The sequence below is a fragment of the Electrona antarctica genome, assembly GCF_951216825.1.
Source record: "Electrona antarctica genome assembly, chromosome: 20".
Taxonomy (NCBI): Eukaryota; Metazoa; Chordata; class Actinopteri; order Myctophiformes; family Myctophidae; genus Electrona; species Electrona antarctica.
The window spans coordinates 33,793,398-33,808,808 of NC_136801.1; the positions used below are offsets into that span (position 1 = coordinate 33,793,398).

Sequence of the window (15,411 nt, forward strand, 5' to 3'; positions counted from 1 at the left end):
TACACCACCTCAACATGTAGTAGGACATAGCAGATTCCACATCACCTACACCACCTCTCCATGTAAGACATAGCAGATTCCACATCACCTACACCACCTCTCCATGTAAGACACAGCAGATTCCACATCACCTACACCACCTCTCCATGTAAGACATAGCAGATTCCACATCACCTACACCACCTCTCCATGTAAGACATAGCAGATTCCACATCACCTACACCACCTCTCCATGTAAGACACAGCAGATTCCACATCACCTACACCACCTCTCCATGTAAGACACAGCAGATTCCACATCACCTACACCACCTCTCCATGTAAGACATAGCAGATTCCACATCACCTACACCACCTCTCCATGTAGGACATAGCAGATTCCACATCGCTTACACCACCTCTCCATGTAAGACATAGCAGATTCCACATCACCTACACCACCTCTCCATGTAAGACATAGCAGATTCCACATCACCTACACCACCTCTCCATGTAAGACATAGCAGATTCCACATCACCTACACCACCTCTCCATGTAAGACATAGCAGATTCCACATCAGCTACACCACCTCTCCATGTAAGACATAGAAGTGCTAAGAAATAAATAAATAAAGAAAGACAAACCAATGAAAAGTATTAATGGTGGCATGTGCTTGTGTCTAAATAATAAAGTACATTGGATCCATTGGAATAGTAACCATTTTGAACATACAAGGAAGGGTTTTCCCCACCTGTCACAGCGACATGCATATAACCCACGTGTTCTGCCTGTACGTGTCAGCTGACCCTGGCTGCGGAGGCACCTACACGGACAGCGAGGGCATCATCATCTCTCCCAACTGGCCCAACGACTACGCCCACAACCGCCAGTGCATCTACCTGGTCCGCCTGCCGCCGGGCGAGGTGGTGTCCCTCAACTTCACAGACATGGCCCTGGAGACGCACGGCAGCTGCGTCTTTGACTACGTGGAGGTACGAACACGTGCGCGTGTGGCAAGGCCTGCCGCGCGCATTGTGCCGAGCTCCCACACTGCACTGCAATGTATTGCACTCCAGTGATTCTCAACCTGTGGGCTGTGAGGATACTGTAAATATCCAAATAGTTGGCAAAACACTAAGATTTGAATGATAATATAATAACATGAATATACATTTTTTTTTTTTAGAAAAAGTAGTTTATATTGTGTTAGTGCCACTGATCCAAGCCAGAGATTTGACCGGTTGACCATTAAAATAAACATGCCCTCAAAATGCATCTGACCACTGTGTTAAGTGGTCAGATGGGTACTGTACTGTACTGTACTGTACTGTACTGTACTGTACTGTACTGTACTGTACTGTACGCTCATAGCGCGCCACCGAGTGGCGCCTACAAGCTTGTAGGTCTGCTATTTTTGAAAAATCGTGATTTTTTTTTTTTTTTTTTTTTTTATTTTGGGGACCCCCTAAAATAATTTGGCGACCCCCCGAGGGGTCGCGACCCACGGGTTGAGAACCCCTGCTGTACTGTACTGTACTGTACTGTACTGTACTGTACTGTACTGTACTGTACTAACAGTTGTTTTGTCAATGTGTACCACCTCCTGTACTCCTGCGTCGGTGGTGTAGGTGCGTGACGGCAGCAGAGAGACGGACCCTCTGATTGGTCGGTACTGTGGCACCACCCTGCCCGCCCCCATCCTGACCACGTCCAACGCCCTGTGGATCCGCTTCAGGTCCGACAGCTCCGTCAGCCGCGCCGGCTTCAGGGCCATGTACACCGTTGGTGAGGCACGCACGCACACATGCACGTGCACATGCACGCAGTCACTCACACAGTATACATGCATACTTGGGAAGGGCGCCGGCGCTATACCTATAGGCCAGGGGTGGGCAACTGGCGGCCCGGGGGCCACATGCGGCCCCCACATTCACTTAATGTGGCCCTCAGGTTAATATCAGAATACTGATATAATATTGGTTTCAGCTGTTTACAATTCCACAACATGGAAACATGACCCGCTTTAATTACTACAGTCTAAATGAGTAGCTCAATGATCAACACAAGTATAATTTAAGGCATTTGAAATTACATACAAATGTCAATTTTCAGGATTCCAATTAAAAAATATAAAAAAATTATTCAAGATTTCAATTCGAATATAGCAAAAATAGCCGATCTACAAGCTCAAAACGCGCCGTGCTGCGACGCGTTTTGAGCTTGTAGATTGGCTATTTTTGCGACGACAGTAATATATGGCCCTAGGGAGTGAGTGTGGAATTATAGTGGCCCTCTCCATCGTCAAAGTTGCTCACCCCTGCTATAGGCGATATACTGCAGGCCTTGCCTTGACCAATGACTGGACCAAGTTTCTGAGAACTCTGACATGCTCACTCCATGCGCATAACCAGATCCCCTACTCGATCACCATGACAGGCAAAGATCTCCTCACCAGAATAAACTTGAAATCAGGTTATGGTATGGTGCTAGCTTTCAGTCACTATGATCTCACTCTATGGAATTCTAAACCAGCTAAACTATAGGTCTGCTACAACAGTGTCTTCTTTTAAACGCAAACCAAAAACCTTTCTTTTACAAGCTTTCAGCAAGGTTAGAGCAGGCAGTTATCTTACTTTTTCACTTGACTTGAAATCAGTGTTAATCATTTTATTATTTTTACGCACATTGGCTGGATTTCCCGAACGCATTTAGTGTAAGACTTGTAGATGCTCAGATACCCTCTAGGCCGCACACAGAAGTATGATCATTATTATATTAATAATAATAATTATATATATATATATATATATATATAATTTATTTATTTTTTATATAATTTATTTATATTATTATTATTATTTTAAGAGTAAAGAGAGCCTACTGTCAGCTGTCCAGCAGTCCAAATATTATTAAAATACATTTCAGAATGGTAGACCTGAGGCCCGAGGCCTACCATTGCGTGGCACATCTATGCACGGAATGTCTATGTTCACAGGCTTCTGTGTGCGTGATCTGAGCATGTGCGGCAATACAAGTCTTACACTAAATGCGTTTGGGAAACCCAGCCATTGACTCTGTGCTTGTCATATGAATGAATGTGCGGTATAAATTAATGTCATCTAACTTGTTGGGCACCTTGCTTCTAGTGTGTAAGCTAGACAGGCTACTGCCTGGGAAGGTCTCCTAAGATGGGGAGGAGGTGGAGCTAGATGTTTTAACCCAACCACTGCACCACATTATTGATTTGGTTAACATTATTGTGGTGATGTGATAAAGGTCTTCTGTGATTGTATACTAGATTAAGTCCTTCGCACAGTAAGAGGAACTTCCAGAGCTGTAGGCAAAATGAAAAGACGTCTACAGTATTATCCTGATATTTTGTATCTTTTGTAATGTACTGTATTGAGTCTTTATTGACTATTAACGTGCTCACATGGCAATGAGTTGTGCATGCAGATCTGCTATTTTTGCTTCTTCTTATTTCCTTCCTTTTTTAAACCAACGATTCATTATTAAGCAACATAATGTGTTCCATTCTCGTTTTATCATTTTGCACAGATTTTTCATGATATGTAATTTTGCCGTGAAAGTAGTTGCACATTTAGATGCACATTTAGATTGCTACTCATAGAAGATTTCTTGAGTACCGCTGTGTTTATGGGTTGTTGAGCCCATCTGGAACAAAGATGAATGCTGGGCTGAGGTTCTTAATATTATGAGAGAGAGAGAGAGAGAGAGAGAGAGAGGGAGAGACCTTATTCCATTCCCTGTGACCTTCATCATATTATCCTGCAGCTAGACCGCTTAATGCAGTTAGAATGAATGGATTTTCCTCATCATACTGACCTCTGGTCTCTCTCATTGTGCGTGCGTGATCCCCACCATCTTGTGTATAAGAAAATTGGCTGAGTTTGCTGACTGAGCTGACTGAGCTGACTTGTCGGTCTGTCTGTCTGTCTGTCTGTCTGTCTGTCTGTCTGTCTGTCTGTCTGTCTGTCTGTCTGTCTGTCTGTCTGTCTGTCTGTCTGTCTGTCTGTCTGACTGACTGACTGACTGACTGACTGACTGACTGACTGACTGACTGACTGACATTGTCATTGGTGGCCAGCTGTTCATGGATGTACATTAGCCTTGCACGTTAAACTGTACAGTATGTTGTTAGGGCTGTGTCTGATCCTCAATTGGTGTTTCTAAACCAGCCATGAGACATTGGCTACTACTGCTGCTGTGGTCTCTGATCTAATGGGTGATATGGCTTTGACCTGTTCAGTGGGGTCAGTATACAATTTGTTAGGTTTTCATGCAGCTGTTGGTTGTCGGACTCCATTAGCGCCCACCCAGTGTCCTCTCTCAATTCATCCAGGATCTGCTTTTAATGTTTATACCCTGTTTGGGTCGATTCTGATTAAGTAAAGAGCTGAAACCATTCATTTAAGCCTTTTAGTCAGACAGGCGACAGCCCAAGGGACAGTTTATGGAAATACAGCTATAGCTTCAAAGTGTCATAATGGAACCATGCATATCAGAGTGTGTATTGTGCTCACACATTAAAGGGCCACTTCACCCCTTTTGCAACCAGATATTATTGTAAGGATGTTAACCCATTCAGGCCTGACGTCGAAATTAAAAAAAAAAAGTTTTCTAAATCATGACAATTTTCTGAAAGATTTGAGGCACATTTTAACGATTTTTCAAAAACAGCAGACCTACAAGTAGGTGTAGGTCTGCTATTTTTCAATAGCTAAATTATAACATAATGTATGTAACCACCAAAAGGGGTTCCCGCTCAAAAAGGGCCACTTCACCCCTTTTGCAACCAGATATTATTGTAAGGATGTTAAGGACACAATAAACACTTTTTATGTGGGAAAGCCTGCAGCTCACACGTGCATTAGATTTAACGAGTGGTTATTTCTCTTAGGGGAGGTGGGGTATACATTTTAACAATGCATATCTTGGAGGGGGGGACGGGGTCCCTGGCACAAACTGTCTAGTCCTAGTATAGATGGTGGTCCCCTGCCAAATTCATATTGACTTTGAGGGTCCTTGACATGACGAGGTTTGTGAAGCACTGGCTGGTCTGAGTCTGACCAACTCGATATCCCTCTTCCTCAGGCTGTGGAGGAACCTTCTCGGGCACGGGTCAGATCCGCACTCCCTACCACCCCGACGCCTACCCGCACAACAAGCAGTGTGAGTGGGTCATCAACCAGCCCGCAGGCTATGTGGTCACGCTCAGCTTCCTCACCTTTGACGTGGAGGGAGGCACCTGTCGCTATGACTTTGTGGAGGTAAGAGGAATGGGTGGGGCGAAAACAATGCCTTGTTTCATTTTGATGAAACTCCAATGTTGAGAAAAACGTCCGCGAACCCCTTGGAATCTTAGAGTTATATATGAATAGAGACGGCACCCGGAGGAAACCCTGAGGCGCAATGGACATAGTGGCCGAATTTAGTATTGCAGCGTGGGCCAAACACATGAACACGCTGGTCCGTTGACTATCATTGCGCACGTTCATGATGACACGTGAACGCGGTTTCAGTGCAATGGCTGCGCGTTCATGTGTTTGGCCCAATTAATCCCAGAATGCACTCTGTTCCTACAAGGAAGGAGGAGTGAAATCGCCTCATGCGCTTTTGAGCAACTTAATGCAAGTGGTGGGAGGAGAACTCGGGTGACGTCTCTATTCATATATACTCTAAGCTTGGAACCAGGGGATGAGCGAGTGACGTCAGGACTTTAGAACCCCTTGGAACCAGGGGATGAGCGAGTGACGTCAGGACTTTAGAACCCCTTGGAACCAGGGGATGAGCGAGTGACGTCAGGACTTTAGAACCCCTTGGAACCAGGGGATGAGCGAGTGACGTCAGGACTTTATAACCCCTTGGAACCAGGGGATGAGCGAGTGACGTCAGGACTTTAGAACCCTTTGGAACCAGGGGATGAGTGAGTGACGTCAGGACTTTGGCGCTCTATTGCACAGGTTCTACACACCCGTGTTGTTTTCATCGACTACAACTAAGACGAAAAATGTTCGTCGACTACCTTTTTCCACTGACGAAAACTAAATGGAAACTACGTGAAAACTAAGCTATGATGACTGAAACTAAGACTAAATATACTGACGATTCGTCAATGAATAAAAACTAGACTAAAATGCTAGGAAGGGATTAGTGGACAAGAGATCCAGTCATTTTTCACTTGGTTGCATGCCGAAAATGTAAAAACAGTCATTACGACGCCATCAAGGCCCACCAAAACACATTTTAGTCGACTAAATCACCTGTAGATTTAGTCGACTAAAATCTTATGATATTCAGTCGACTAAAACTAGACTGACACTAAAACATTCCAGGTGACTAAAATGTGACCAGAACTAAGTGGAAACTATTCAAGTGACTGTCTAGGACTAAAACTAAAATCTAAATTTGCTGCCAAAAACAACACTGCTGCTACACACACCGCCACGCACACGGCTGTCGTGTTTGCTTCCCGTCCCTCTCCAGGTGAGAGACGGCGCGTCGTCCAGCTCTCCTCTGCTGGGGACGTTCTGCGGCGTCCAGATGCCTCCCCTGCTGCAGTCCACCCAGCGCTCCTTGCACATCCGCTTCAAGACCGACTCCTCCGTCAGCAACCACGGCTTCACCGCCTCCTACGCGTCTGCCATCGAGGGTAGGCCCCATTTAGACTGCAGTCACATCAAGTCAAATCCCTTTTTTTGACGTCAGCTTTGACGTTTGTTACAAATGCCATTGACAATAAACGGAGAACTAATGTTTGTGTTGTCTGAACAAACATTAACCCATTTTGACCTGAGATCAGATTCTAAAAATGTCTTCTACATCCTGACAGTTTTCTGAAAAAAGCTATGTTTCTATGTCAGTCGTTCTTCGATTTTTCAAAAATAGCAGACCTACAAGCTCGTAGCGCGCCACTCGGTGGCGCGCACACAGGTTTCTTCCTTTAGTTTTTCTTCTTTTTTTCGTGGCGCTAGAGCGAGTCCGGCCGCAAATTGTGCACAATGATCCCACCATTTCCAAAGGGTTTCATGCCTGTTTGTCTGTGTCTGTCTTACATTATACAACAATACAACAATGTGCAAACACAGCAGCAAGATTTTGAACTGTTGCGACAAAAGAAGGCTAGCCAATGGAATACAACCACCCTAATAGGACTACTATCTGTACCAAGTAGACCGCTAGACCTACTGCACATGTAAACAGAGCTACTGCCTTTAAACACATGTTAAATCTGAGGTTTTTTGACTGCTATTTAAATAGTCTTGAGAAAGAATGCTGCAATCTGTCCCAAAGTGCCTGCAAAAAAATGCTGCTATTTGTTTAAAAAAAGCTTTACACCATGTATAACATGTGTATAACGACACAATGTGACAGCTCTGTTTACAAAATGCTGTATCCAACTGTATATACTTTCCCCATTTTCAACTGTTTTTATTATAATATCTGGACACTTGCTTTGGCAATGTAAACGTACTGTTTTCTCATTGCCAATAAAGCTCCATTGGAATTTAATTGGATTGTGTGACTCTCCCCGGTCTCCCGTCGTCGATTTTGTTTCGTCAGGTTGCGGCGACACCCTGACGGACCCGACGGGCACCATCACCAGCCCCAGCCACCCGACCAGCTACCCGCACGGTGCCAACTGCACCTGGTACGTCAACGTGGCCCCGGGCAACCTGATCCGGCTGTCCTTCGACACCTTCAACCTGGAGTACCACACCAACTGCAACTTTGACTACGTGGAGGTCTACGACAACGGCACCGTGCAGACCGGGAACAAGATTGGAAGGTGCTTTTTTTTTTTTTCTTTTCATTGCCTTAGCCTTAAGGTGGCCTTACACTAGCCGATTCTTTTCAATCTGAAATCTGATAGCGCCACACACTACAGGATAATCGGAGCGGGGCAGAGCAAATATCAAACATGCTTGATGTTGATCGGGCCGATCCCGATCGCGCTTTGAGCGGCCCCGAGCAGATCGATTGAGTCGGGCACCCCCCGAGCGTCAAAAAATGCCCGATTATCGGCTAGTGTAAGGCCACCTTTAGTCAAATAGCCATCGGCTTAGCCTTAGCTAGCTGGGGGCCCATTCGTTAAAATCTTGCACTTTTAGATTTAGATTTTTGGCATGGTGTGGTATGGGCATAAGGTTATATTTCTACTTGCAAAAAAGAGATTTCAACCTTACTACTACTTTGTACTACTAGGACTAATCAGAGGAAATGATGTAAAAAAAAAAAAATTATGCACATTTATAATAACGTTTTAATTCAGGAATCTCGAGCTAGCATCCACCATCCTTCGGTCTTACATGTTCTTATTTTGATTCACCTGTGTGTGTGTGTGTGTGTGCGTGTGCGTGTGCGTGTGCATGTACTGTGCAGGTACTGCGGGCGTACAATCCCTCCGTCCATCACCAGCACAGACAACCTGCTGACGCTGCTGTTTGTGTCTGACGTCAGCGTGTCCACCGAGGGATTCTCTGCCACATACGTGTCCTTTGACGCCATCACCGGTAACACTTTTCATTGCACTGGATTATTTGATTACAAAAAGATTTTGTCATACGACAAACTTTATACTTATAGGTCATAAGTTGCTAAGATTTTTTTTTTCACAAATTGAACCCTGTGCACAAGTACGTAACCACGAAACCCACGATCCCTATTCCGGGGGGAATGTTCACAAGAAGTTCACAAAAAATACACACAAGCTAAAAACACGCCGCCATGATGCAACTAGGGTGGGCAAAAAAATCAATTCACTCAACTATCGTGATTTTTAATTTATGTATATATATATTTATATAATATGTGTGTGTAATATTAAATCAGTATACAACAATCGTTGAATCACAGAATCGCACTATACCGTAATTATTAATTAAGAATCAGAATATAGATTGAATCGGCACCCTAGGTATCGATATCGTATCGGTAGGTACGCGAATCGTCTCACTCCTAGCTGCCGAGCGTTGTGAGCTCGTTAATCAACAATTTTTTGACGAAGACATTTGGTGTGCAGTAGATGAGACAAGGTTAACGACACACAGAGTAGTACAGTGCAACTCAGGTGCGCTTTACTAAGACTAGAGAGTTTTAACCCATTCTGTACGCCTGTACGGGAACCCCTTTTGGTGTTTTAACTAAGCATTATGTTATACTTTAGCTATTGAAAAATAGCAGATCTACAAGCTCATAGCGCGCCACCGAGTGGCGCGCTACGAGCTTGTAGGTCTGCTATTTTTGAAAAATCGTGAAAATGCGGCACAAATCTTTGAATATATATTCTTTCAGGGCGAACGTTTTTTTAATTTTGACGTCAGGCCTAAATGGGTTAAGTACTTAATCCCCCCCCCTCCTCTCCCACGGGCAGCCTGCAACGAGACGTTCACGTCCCCCACGGGCTCGTTCAGCTCACCCAACTACCCCAGCTACTACCCCAACACCCGGGACTGTGTCTTCAAGATCATCGTGGAGGTCAACAAGCAGATCATGCTCAACTTCACAGACTTTGAACTGGAGTCCCATTCCACATGCAACTATGACTACGTGGAGATCAGGTGAGGCGGAAGTCTGATGAGTGATACGATAAGATTATTATGTATTTAGCAAATATATATTGACCGACCTGATGTAGTTTTTTTCTCTATATTTCTCTATATTGCTGTATAAATAAATTCACAACATTATTTGCCAGAAACCAATTGCCCACTTTGGGTGTTGGCCAGATCGAGGACACTCCCTGATGAGTGCACCTGTATGTCCCAATCTCTATAAAATGTGAGCAGTTCCACCATCCCTGTCATTCCCTGAAGAAGGCATTTTGTGCGAAACGTTGGTCATCTTAACACATTGTGTGCCCTTGTATTCTCTCAGAATAGCGGCACGGAGTGCCCCCATGTTAACACATTTTGTGCCCAAGACGTCCACAGACGTCCTGGGAATTACCGCTATGCGGTGCCCAAGACGTCTGTGGATGTCTTTGCAAAAATATATATATATATATATTTGTTTTGGTTTTTATAAAAAAAAAAAAATGTCAAAAAAATGAATGTAAAACGTGGGCACCCTGGGTTTCTTTTTTGAAAGTGTTGCAGCCAAATCCAGATAATTCTGGGGGTGCCCGACATGAAAAAGGTTGAGCACCACTGACACAGAAACATAGGTTTTTCTGAAAACTGATTTAGAAGCCTTTTTTTCAAAAATCTGCCTCAGGTCTAAATGGGTTATATATACATGAGTACGGTGTATTCTAAACGCTTGAGTCTTGGTTCATTCCTCACAGGGACGGTGGATATGAAACGTCGCCTCTGATCGGCAAGTACTGTACTGTGGCACCCCCGGTGGTGCTGTCGCACAGCAACCGCCTCTGGGTCCGGTTCCGCGCGGACCAGTCTGGCACGCGCCGGGGCTTCACCGCCCACTGGGACGGCACCGAGACAGGTGTGTGTGTGTGTGTGTGTGTGTGTGTGTGTGTGTGTGTGTGTGTGTGTGTGTGTGTGTGTGTGTGTGTGTGTGTGTGTGTGTGTGTGTGTGTGTGTGTGTGTGTGTGTGTGTGTGTGTGTGTGTGTGTGTGTGTGTGTGTGTGTGTGTGTGTGTGTGCAATAAAGGCTATAATGGTTTTGTTTCTAGTGCGCTTGCTAGTTTTTATCATACGCTTAGTTTTTGTTTAGTTTTTATTAGTTTAAGTTAGTTTTACTTTTTTCGCCCCTTTTCAATTCTGCACCTGACTCATAAATCAGGTGCAGGATTGACAAGGGGCCAGAGTATGAATAGTGTAATAAAAACTCAAGAAAAGATAGCATTTAAAAAAAAAGAACATTTCAGTTACAGATTGAGCTAACATAAACATAAATTGACAACAACGAAAACTAAGGGCATTTTGTCTATCATTTCAGGTAATGTCAGTTAGTTCGGTAAACTTAGTTTAACCCATTTTGGGCAGGAACCCCTTTAAACATTATGTTATAATTTAGCTATTGAAAAATAGCAGATCTACGAGCTTGTAGGTCTGCTATTTTTGAAAAATCGTGAAAATATTTATTTCAGAAAACTGGAAGATTTAGAAGATTTATTTTTTAAATTTCGAGGTCAGGCCTAAATGGGTTTAAGTTACCGTGCCTATATGTATGTCCAGGCTGTGGAGGTACCCTCAGCACCTCGTCCGGGACCTTCACCTCTCCCGGCTACCCCCTGGCGTACCACGCCAACGCAGAGTGCTACTGGAGCCTCAGGACCAGCGTGGGCAGTCTGGCCGTCCTCTCCTTCAGCCAGTTCCACCTGGAGTCCAGCGCCACCTGCACCTTTGACTACCTGACTGTGAGTACAGCACTTAACCCATTTTGGCCTGAGATCAGATTCAAAAAATGTCTTCTACATCCTGTTCCCCCACTGAAGTTGGTATTTTGGTTGTTCTGTCTAAATCCCTAAAACACCTCCGTTACCCGTTATATTATGCATAGGTGTGGTTTGGGCGTTACAATAATTAAACCAATCAGGGGTCCACGTGTCATTGCCTTTAAGAGATCCCATATCCGTTGCCCGTTATGCCCAGTTCTATAATGCTTCATAGCCTTACGGTCTATAGTAGGGGTGGGACGATATGGGTATATCGCGATATTAGGCCCTCGATAACGATAATATCACGATATTCAATATACTGCGATATTTGCGATATATCAATATATCGTATGAAATGTCATCAACGATATATCACGATATCTGCAACTACAAAATACTTGGAACTTGGAACAGTGCTCGGACACAAGGAGGGACACACACAGCTGTCTATAGTGGTTGCACCACTCAAACACTAAATTAATAGTGTTTGGGAAAAAAAAGAAAACAAAAAAAAACCTTTTATTTTTATTTTTTTAATATCGATATTTTAATAATCAATATTGATTATTTATCGCGGGAGGACGTATCGATATATATCGCCATATCGATATTTCAGCACACCCCTAGTCTATAGCCCATGGAAGAGTGATGTTGCTGCCTTGAAGTAGCACCCGGAAGAACGTAGCTACTTCCGCATTTGCCAACCAAAATTTTTATATAATACAGAAATTATTAATGATGTTTGGGAGACAAGACACATGTTCCTGGGGTTTTTCCTGTGGGTTATATGTGTTTTTAGATTTTGTTTCTGTCTGTGATGTCACGGACACTGGTCTCACTTCCTTCCTGTTTATAGTATATTTATAATTGATTTTTATAAGAAATAGTCAATGTTGGGGGGAAATTGAAATTATGCCTTGTCTCCAAAACAAATTAATGATTGCAAAAATAGCCAATCTACAACGCCTCATGATGCGACAAGTTGAGAGCTTGTAGATTTGCTATTTTTGAAAGATCCTGCAAAATTGTGACTATTTTGAATCAGTTTGAACAAACAAATCCTCTCCTTAGCACAACATCTTTTCAGTTGGGGTCTCCATGGCACAATGTCTTTTCAGTTGGTGGTCCCCATGGCACAATGTCTTTTCAGTTGGTGGTCCCCATGGCACAATGTCTTTTCAGTTGGTGGTCCCCATGGCACAATGTCTTTTCAGTTGGTGGTCCCCATGGCACAATGTCTTTTCAGTTGGTGGTCCCCATGGCACAATGTCTTTTCAGTTGGTGGTCCCCATGGCACAATGTCTTTTCAGTTGGTGGTCCCCATGGCACAATGTCTTTTCAGTTGGTGGTCCCCATGGCACAATGTCTTTTCAGTTGGGGGTCACCATGGAACAATGTCTTTTCAGTTGGGGGTCCCCATGGAACAATGTCTTTTCAGTTGGTGGTCCCCATGGCACAATGTCTTTTCAGTTGGGGGGTCCCCATGGCACAATGTATTTTCAGTTGGGGGTCCCCATGGAACAATGTCTTTTCAGTTGGGGGGTCCCCCCTGGCACAACATCGTTTCAGATTTGGTTCGCTAGCAAAATGCATACATTTGGGAGACTTCTGGACATAAAAAACATTTGTGAATCACTGTTAATTCTGTTAATTGTCCTAGCCAAACGGCCGCCATGTGTCTCGCTGTAGCCTTGTGCCTGTTGCGTTGAAAGGCTACAGCGAGACACACAGCGGCCGTTTGGCTAGAACAATCGTAGCCTAATCTGGAATAAACAGTTGTTTCATGACTCTGACCTCTTGAGACATTCCTGGGGGGGGGGGGTTCCTCCTGGTCTTTTTGCACTGACCAATGTATGGACACTTAATTGTTTGGCATTGCACTGTTAACTTTATTTTTTCTTGTCATTACTATGCCTCTGGGCGACTGATTCCCCCCCCCCCCCCCACGTGATAATAAAGGTATCTATCTATCTATCTATCTATCTATCTTAATACATGCTGTGTCTGCATGTGTGTGTAGGTGTATGACGGGGACAGCACCAATGCTCCACTGCTGGCCAGGCTGTGTGGCAACCAGATCCCCGCCCCCATCAACGCCTCCAGCAACGAGCTCTATGTGAAGCTCCGCACCGACAGCAGCGTCAGTGCCGGAGGATTCCTGGCCTCCTATAGCACCAGTGAGCGCACGCACGCACGCACGCACGCACACACGCACGCACGCACCAGACAAAAGGTTACATCAAAGACAGTAAAGTGTCCTTTGGCTGGTTAGGTTACTATGGTAACAGGGGTGAGATACAGATAATAGACTAATGGGGTTCCGAAAATGAAGGAGGTAATCCCACAATGAAAGAGAGTGTATGCGTGTGCATGTGCACGCATGTGTGCGCATGACATTGACTTGTCTAGAAGTCATAATGTGGGCCTAGTCATTTCAATTCTGTATTGCCCTTTAAGAACACTGCTAAACAACACTTTATACACTTTATACCTTGCACTTTGTTTCTTGTACGTATGTATGCTTTTCTGCTTTGTCTCGTAGTGTAATAAATCCGTAATAACCCTATTAATATGAACCGTCCCGTCGAAATAAACACATAAAGTAAAGTAAAAAGTGGTTCTCAAAGTGGGGCTCGGGAGACCAACAGTGGTCCTTGAGGGAGTTCCGGGGGGTCCCCTACAAAGTTAGTTAATTGTACACTGTATAGGCCTACGGTAGCATCAAAATCTGTTTATTCAGTTTAAACCTATATTTTATACCGTGGCTATTTGAAAATAGCAGATCTACAAGCTCACAACACGTAGTACCGCGATGAGTTGTGATCTTGTAGCTTGTAGATCTGCAGATATTGAAGATTTGTGGAAAAAATTTCAATATTTTTTTTATTTTTGATTATTGTACTTTTTCTGTTTGCTGTGTGTATGCTATGGAGACCACAGGTGGGTGTGGTTAGAAATTAGAATATGCAAATGTGTTTTCACTGTGTATTTTTGGTTTCTTCCTGAAAGAATGAATACTATTATTATATTTACCATATTTTAGGTTCCCATCGCTATAGGCAACGCTTGCTTCCATGGTGTGACATCATCGAAATCCAAAAACTAAATGTTTTTTTTTTGTGGCTTTCGCCTTTATTTTATATTTTTTATTGAGGGACAGACAGTAGGCTGACAGGAAATGGGGAGAGAGATGGGGGGGAAGACATGCAGTAAAGGCCGTCGGCATCGGGAGTCGAACCCGCGGCACACTGCCAGACTGGATTACCAGCCAAGGTGCCTGGACCACTGAGCCATGGCCCAGGCCATGCACGCGCAATCTTAACAGCGTTTTTCTCGGAATTGAAGTGATATGAGGTGAGGGACGATGTTAGGAGATCAATAAAAGTTTATTGTGACGTCCCCGTTAGCATATTAGCGCTTCTGACGCTAACGAAGGTGATCCACTGTGGCGTGAAAATGGCAGATTACTACTTCCGGTTCACGGAGCCGTTTCACGGGGTCTTCTTCGGCGGCCTGAGCGCTGGAGTCGATGGTGGCATGGAATCGGTTAAGAGTGTATTTTGGTGCTCTTCTCCATGCAGACTGCGGTGGCATTCAGATCTCTGGGAAGCCCATGGGTACGATTGAGTCTCTGAACTACCCCAACAACTACCCCAACTATGCGCTGTGCAGCTGGACCATACAGGCCACCATGGGCAACACCGTCAACTACTCCTTCATCGCCTTCGACCTGGAGCGGGTCAGCAGCGCTTGTGAATACTACGACTACGTCAAGGTACACACACGCGCATGCACGCACGCACGCACACACATGTTGACTGCATAAACCATAGTGTCTATTCATGGGTAGGACATTCAGCGAAATAGGCCAAACCATTATATCACATGCCTCATTAATTAACCCATTTTGGGCGGGAACCCCTTTTGGTGTTTTAAACATTGTTATAATTTAGCTATTGAAAAATAGCAGATCTACAAGCTCAAGCTTGTAGGTCTGCTATTTTTGAAAAATCGTGAAAATATTTATTTCAGAAAACTGGAGGATTTAGAAGATTTTTTTTTAAATTTT

At 44.2% G+C, this 15,411-nt stretch overlaps 1 protein-coding gene across 1 annotated transcript in view; it reads left to right on the plus strand.

Moving 5' to 3' along the window:
• cubn (cubilin (intrinsic factor-cobalamin receptor)) overlaps positions 1 to 15,411 on the plus strand; it is a gene marked incomplete at its 5' end in the record, with an annotated part of 101,698 nt that overhangs the window by 22,492 nt on the left and 63,795 nt on the right. Inside the window, 11 exons of the mRNA XM_079489535.1 lie at positions 783 to 973; positions 1,610 to 1,766; positions 5,097 to 5,272; positions 6,489 to 6,654; positions 7,566 to 7,791; positions 8,385 to 8,515; positions 9,376 to 9,562; positions 10,288 to 10,445; positions 11,140 to 11,321; positions 13,363 to 13,519; positions 14,924 to 15,117. Of these exons, the coding sequence (XP_079345661.1) occupies positions 783 to 973; positions 1,610 to 1,766; positions 5,097 to 5,272; positions 6,489 to 6,654; positions 7,566 to 7,791; positions 8,385 to 8,515; positions 9,376 to 9,562; positions 10,288 to 10,445; positions 11,140 to 11,321; positions 13,363 to 13,519; positions 14,924 to 15,117 (1,925 nt within the window). The remainder of the gene's footprint in view (positions 1 to 782; positions 974 to 1,609; positions 1,767 to 5,096; positions 5,273 to 6,488; positions 6,655 to 7,565; positions 7,792 to 8,384; positions 8,516 to 9,375; positions 9,563 to 10,287; positions 10,446 to 11,139; positions 11,322 to 13,362; positions 13,520 to 14,923; positions 15,118 to 15,411) is intronic.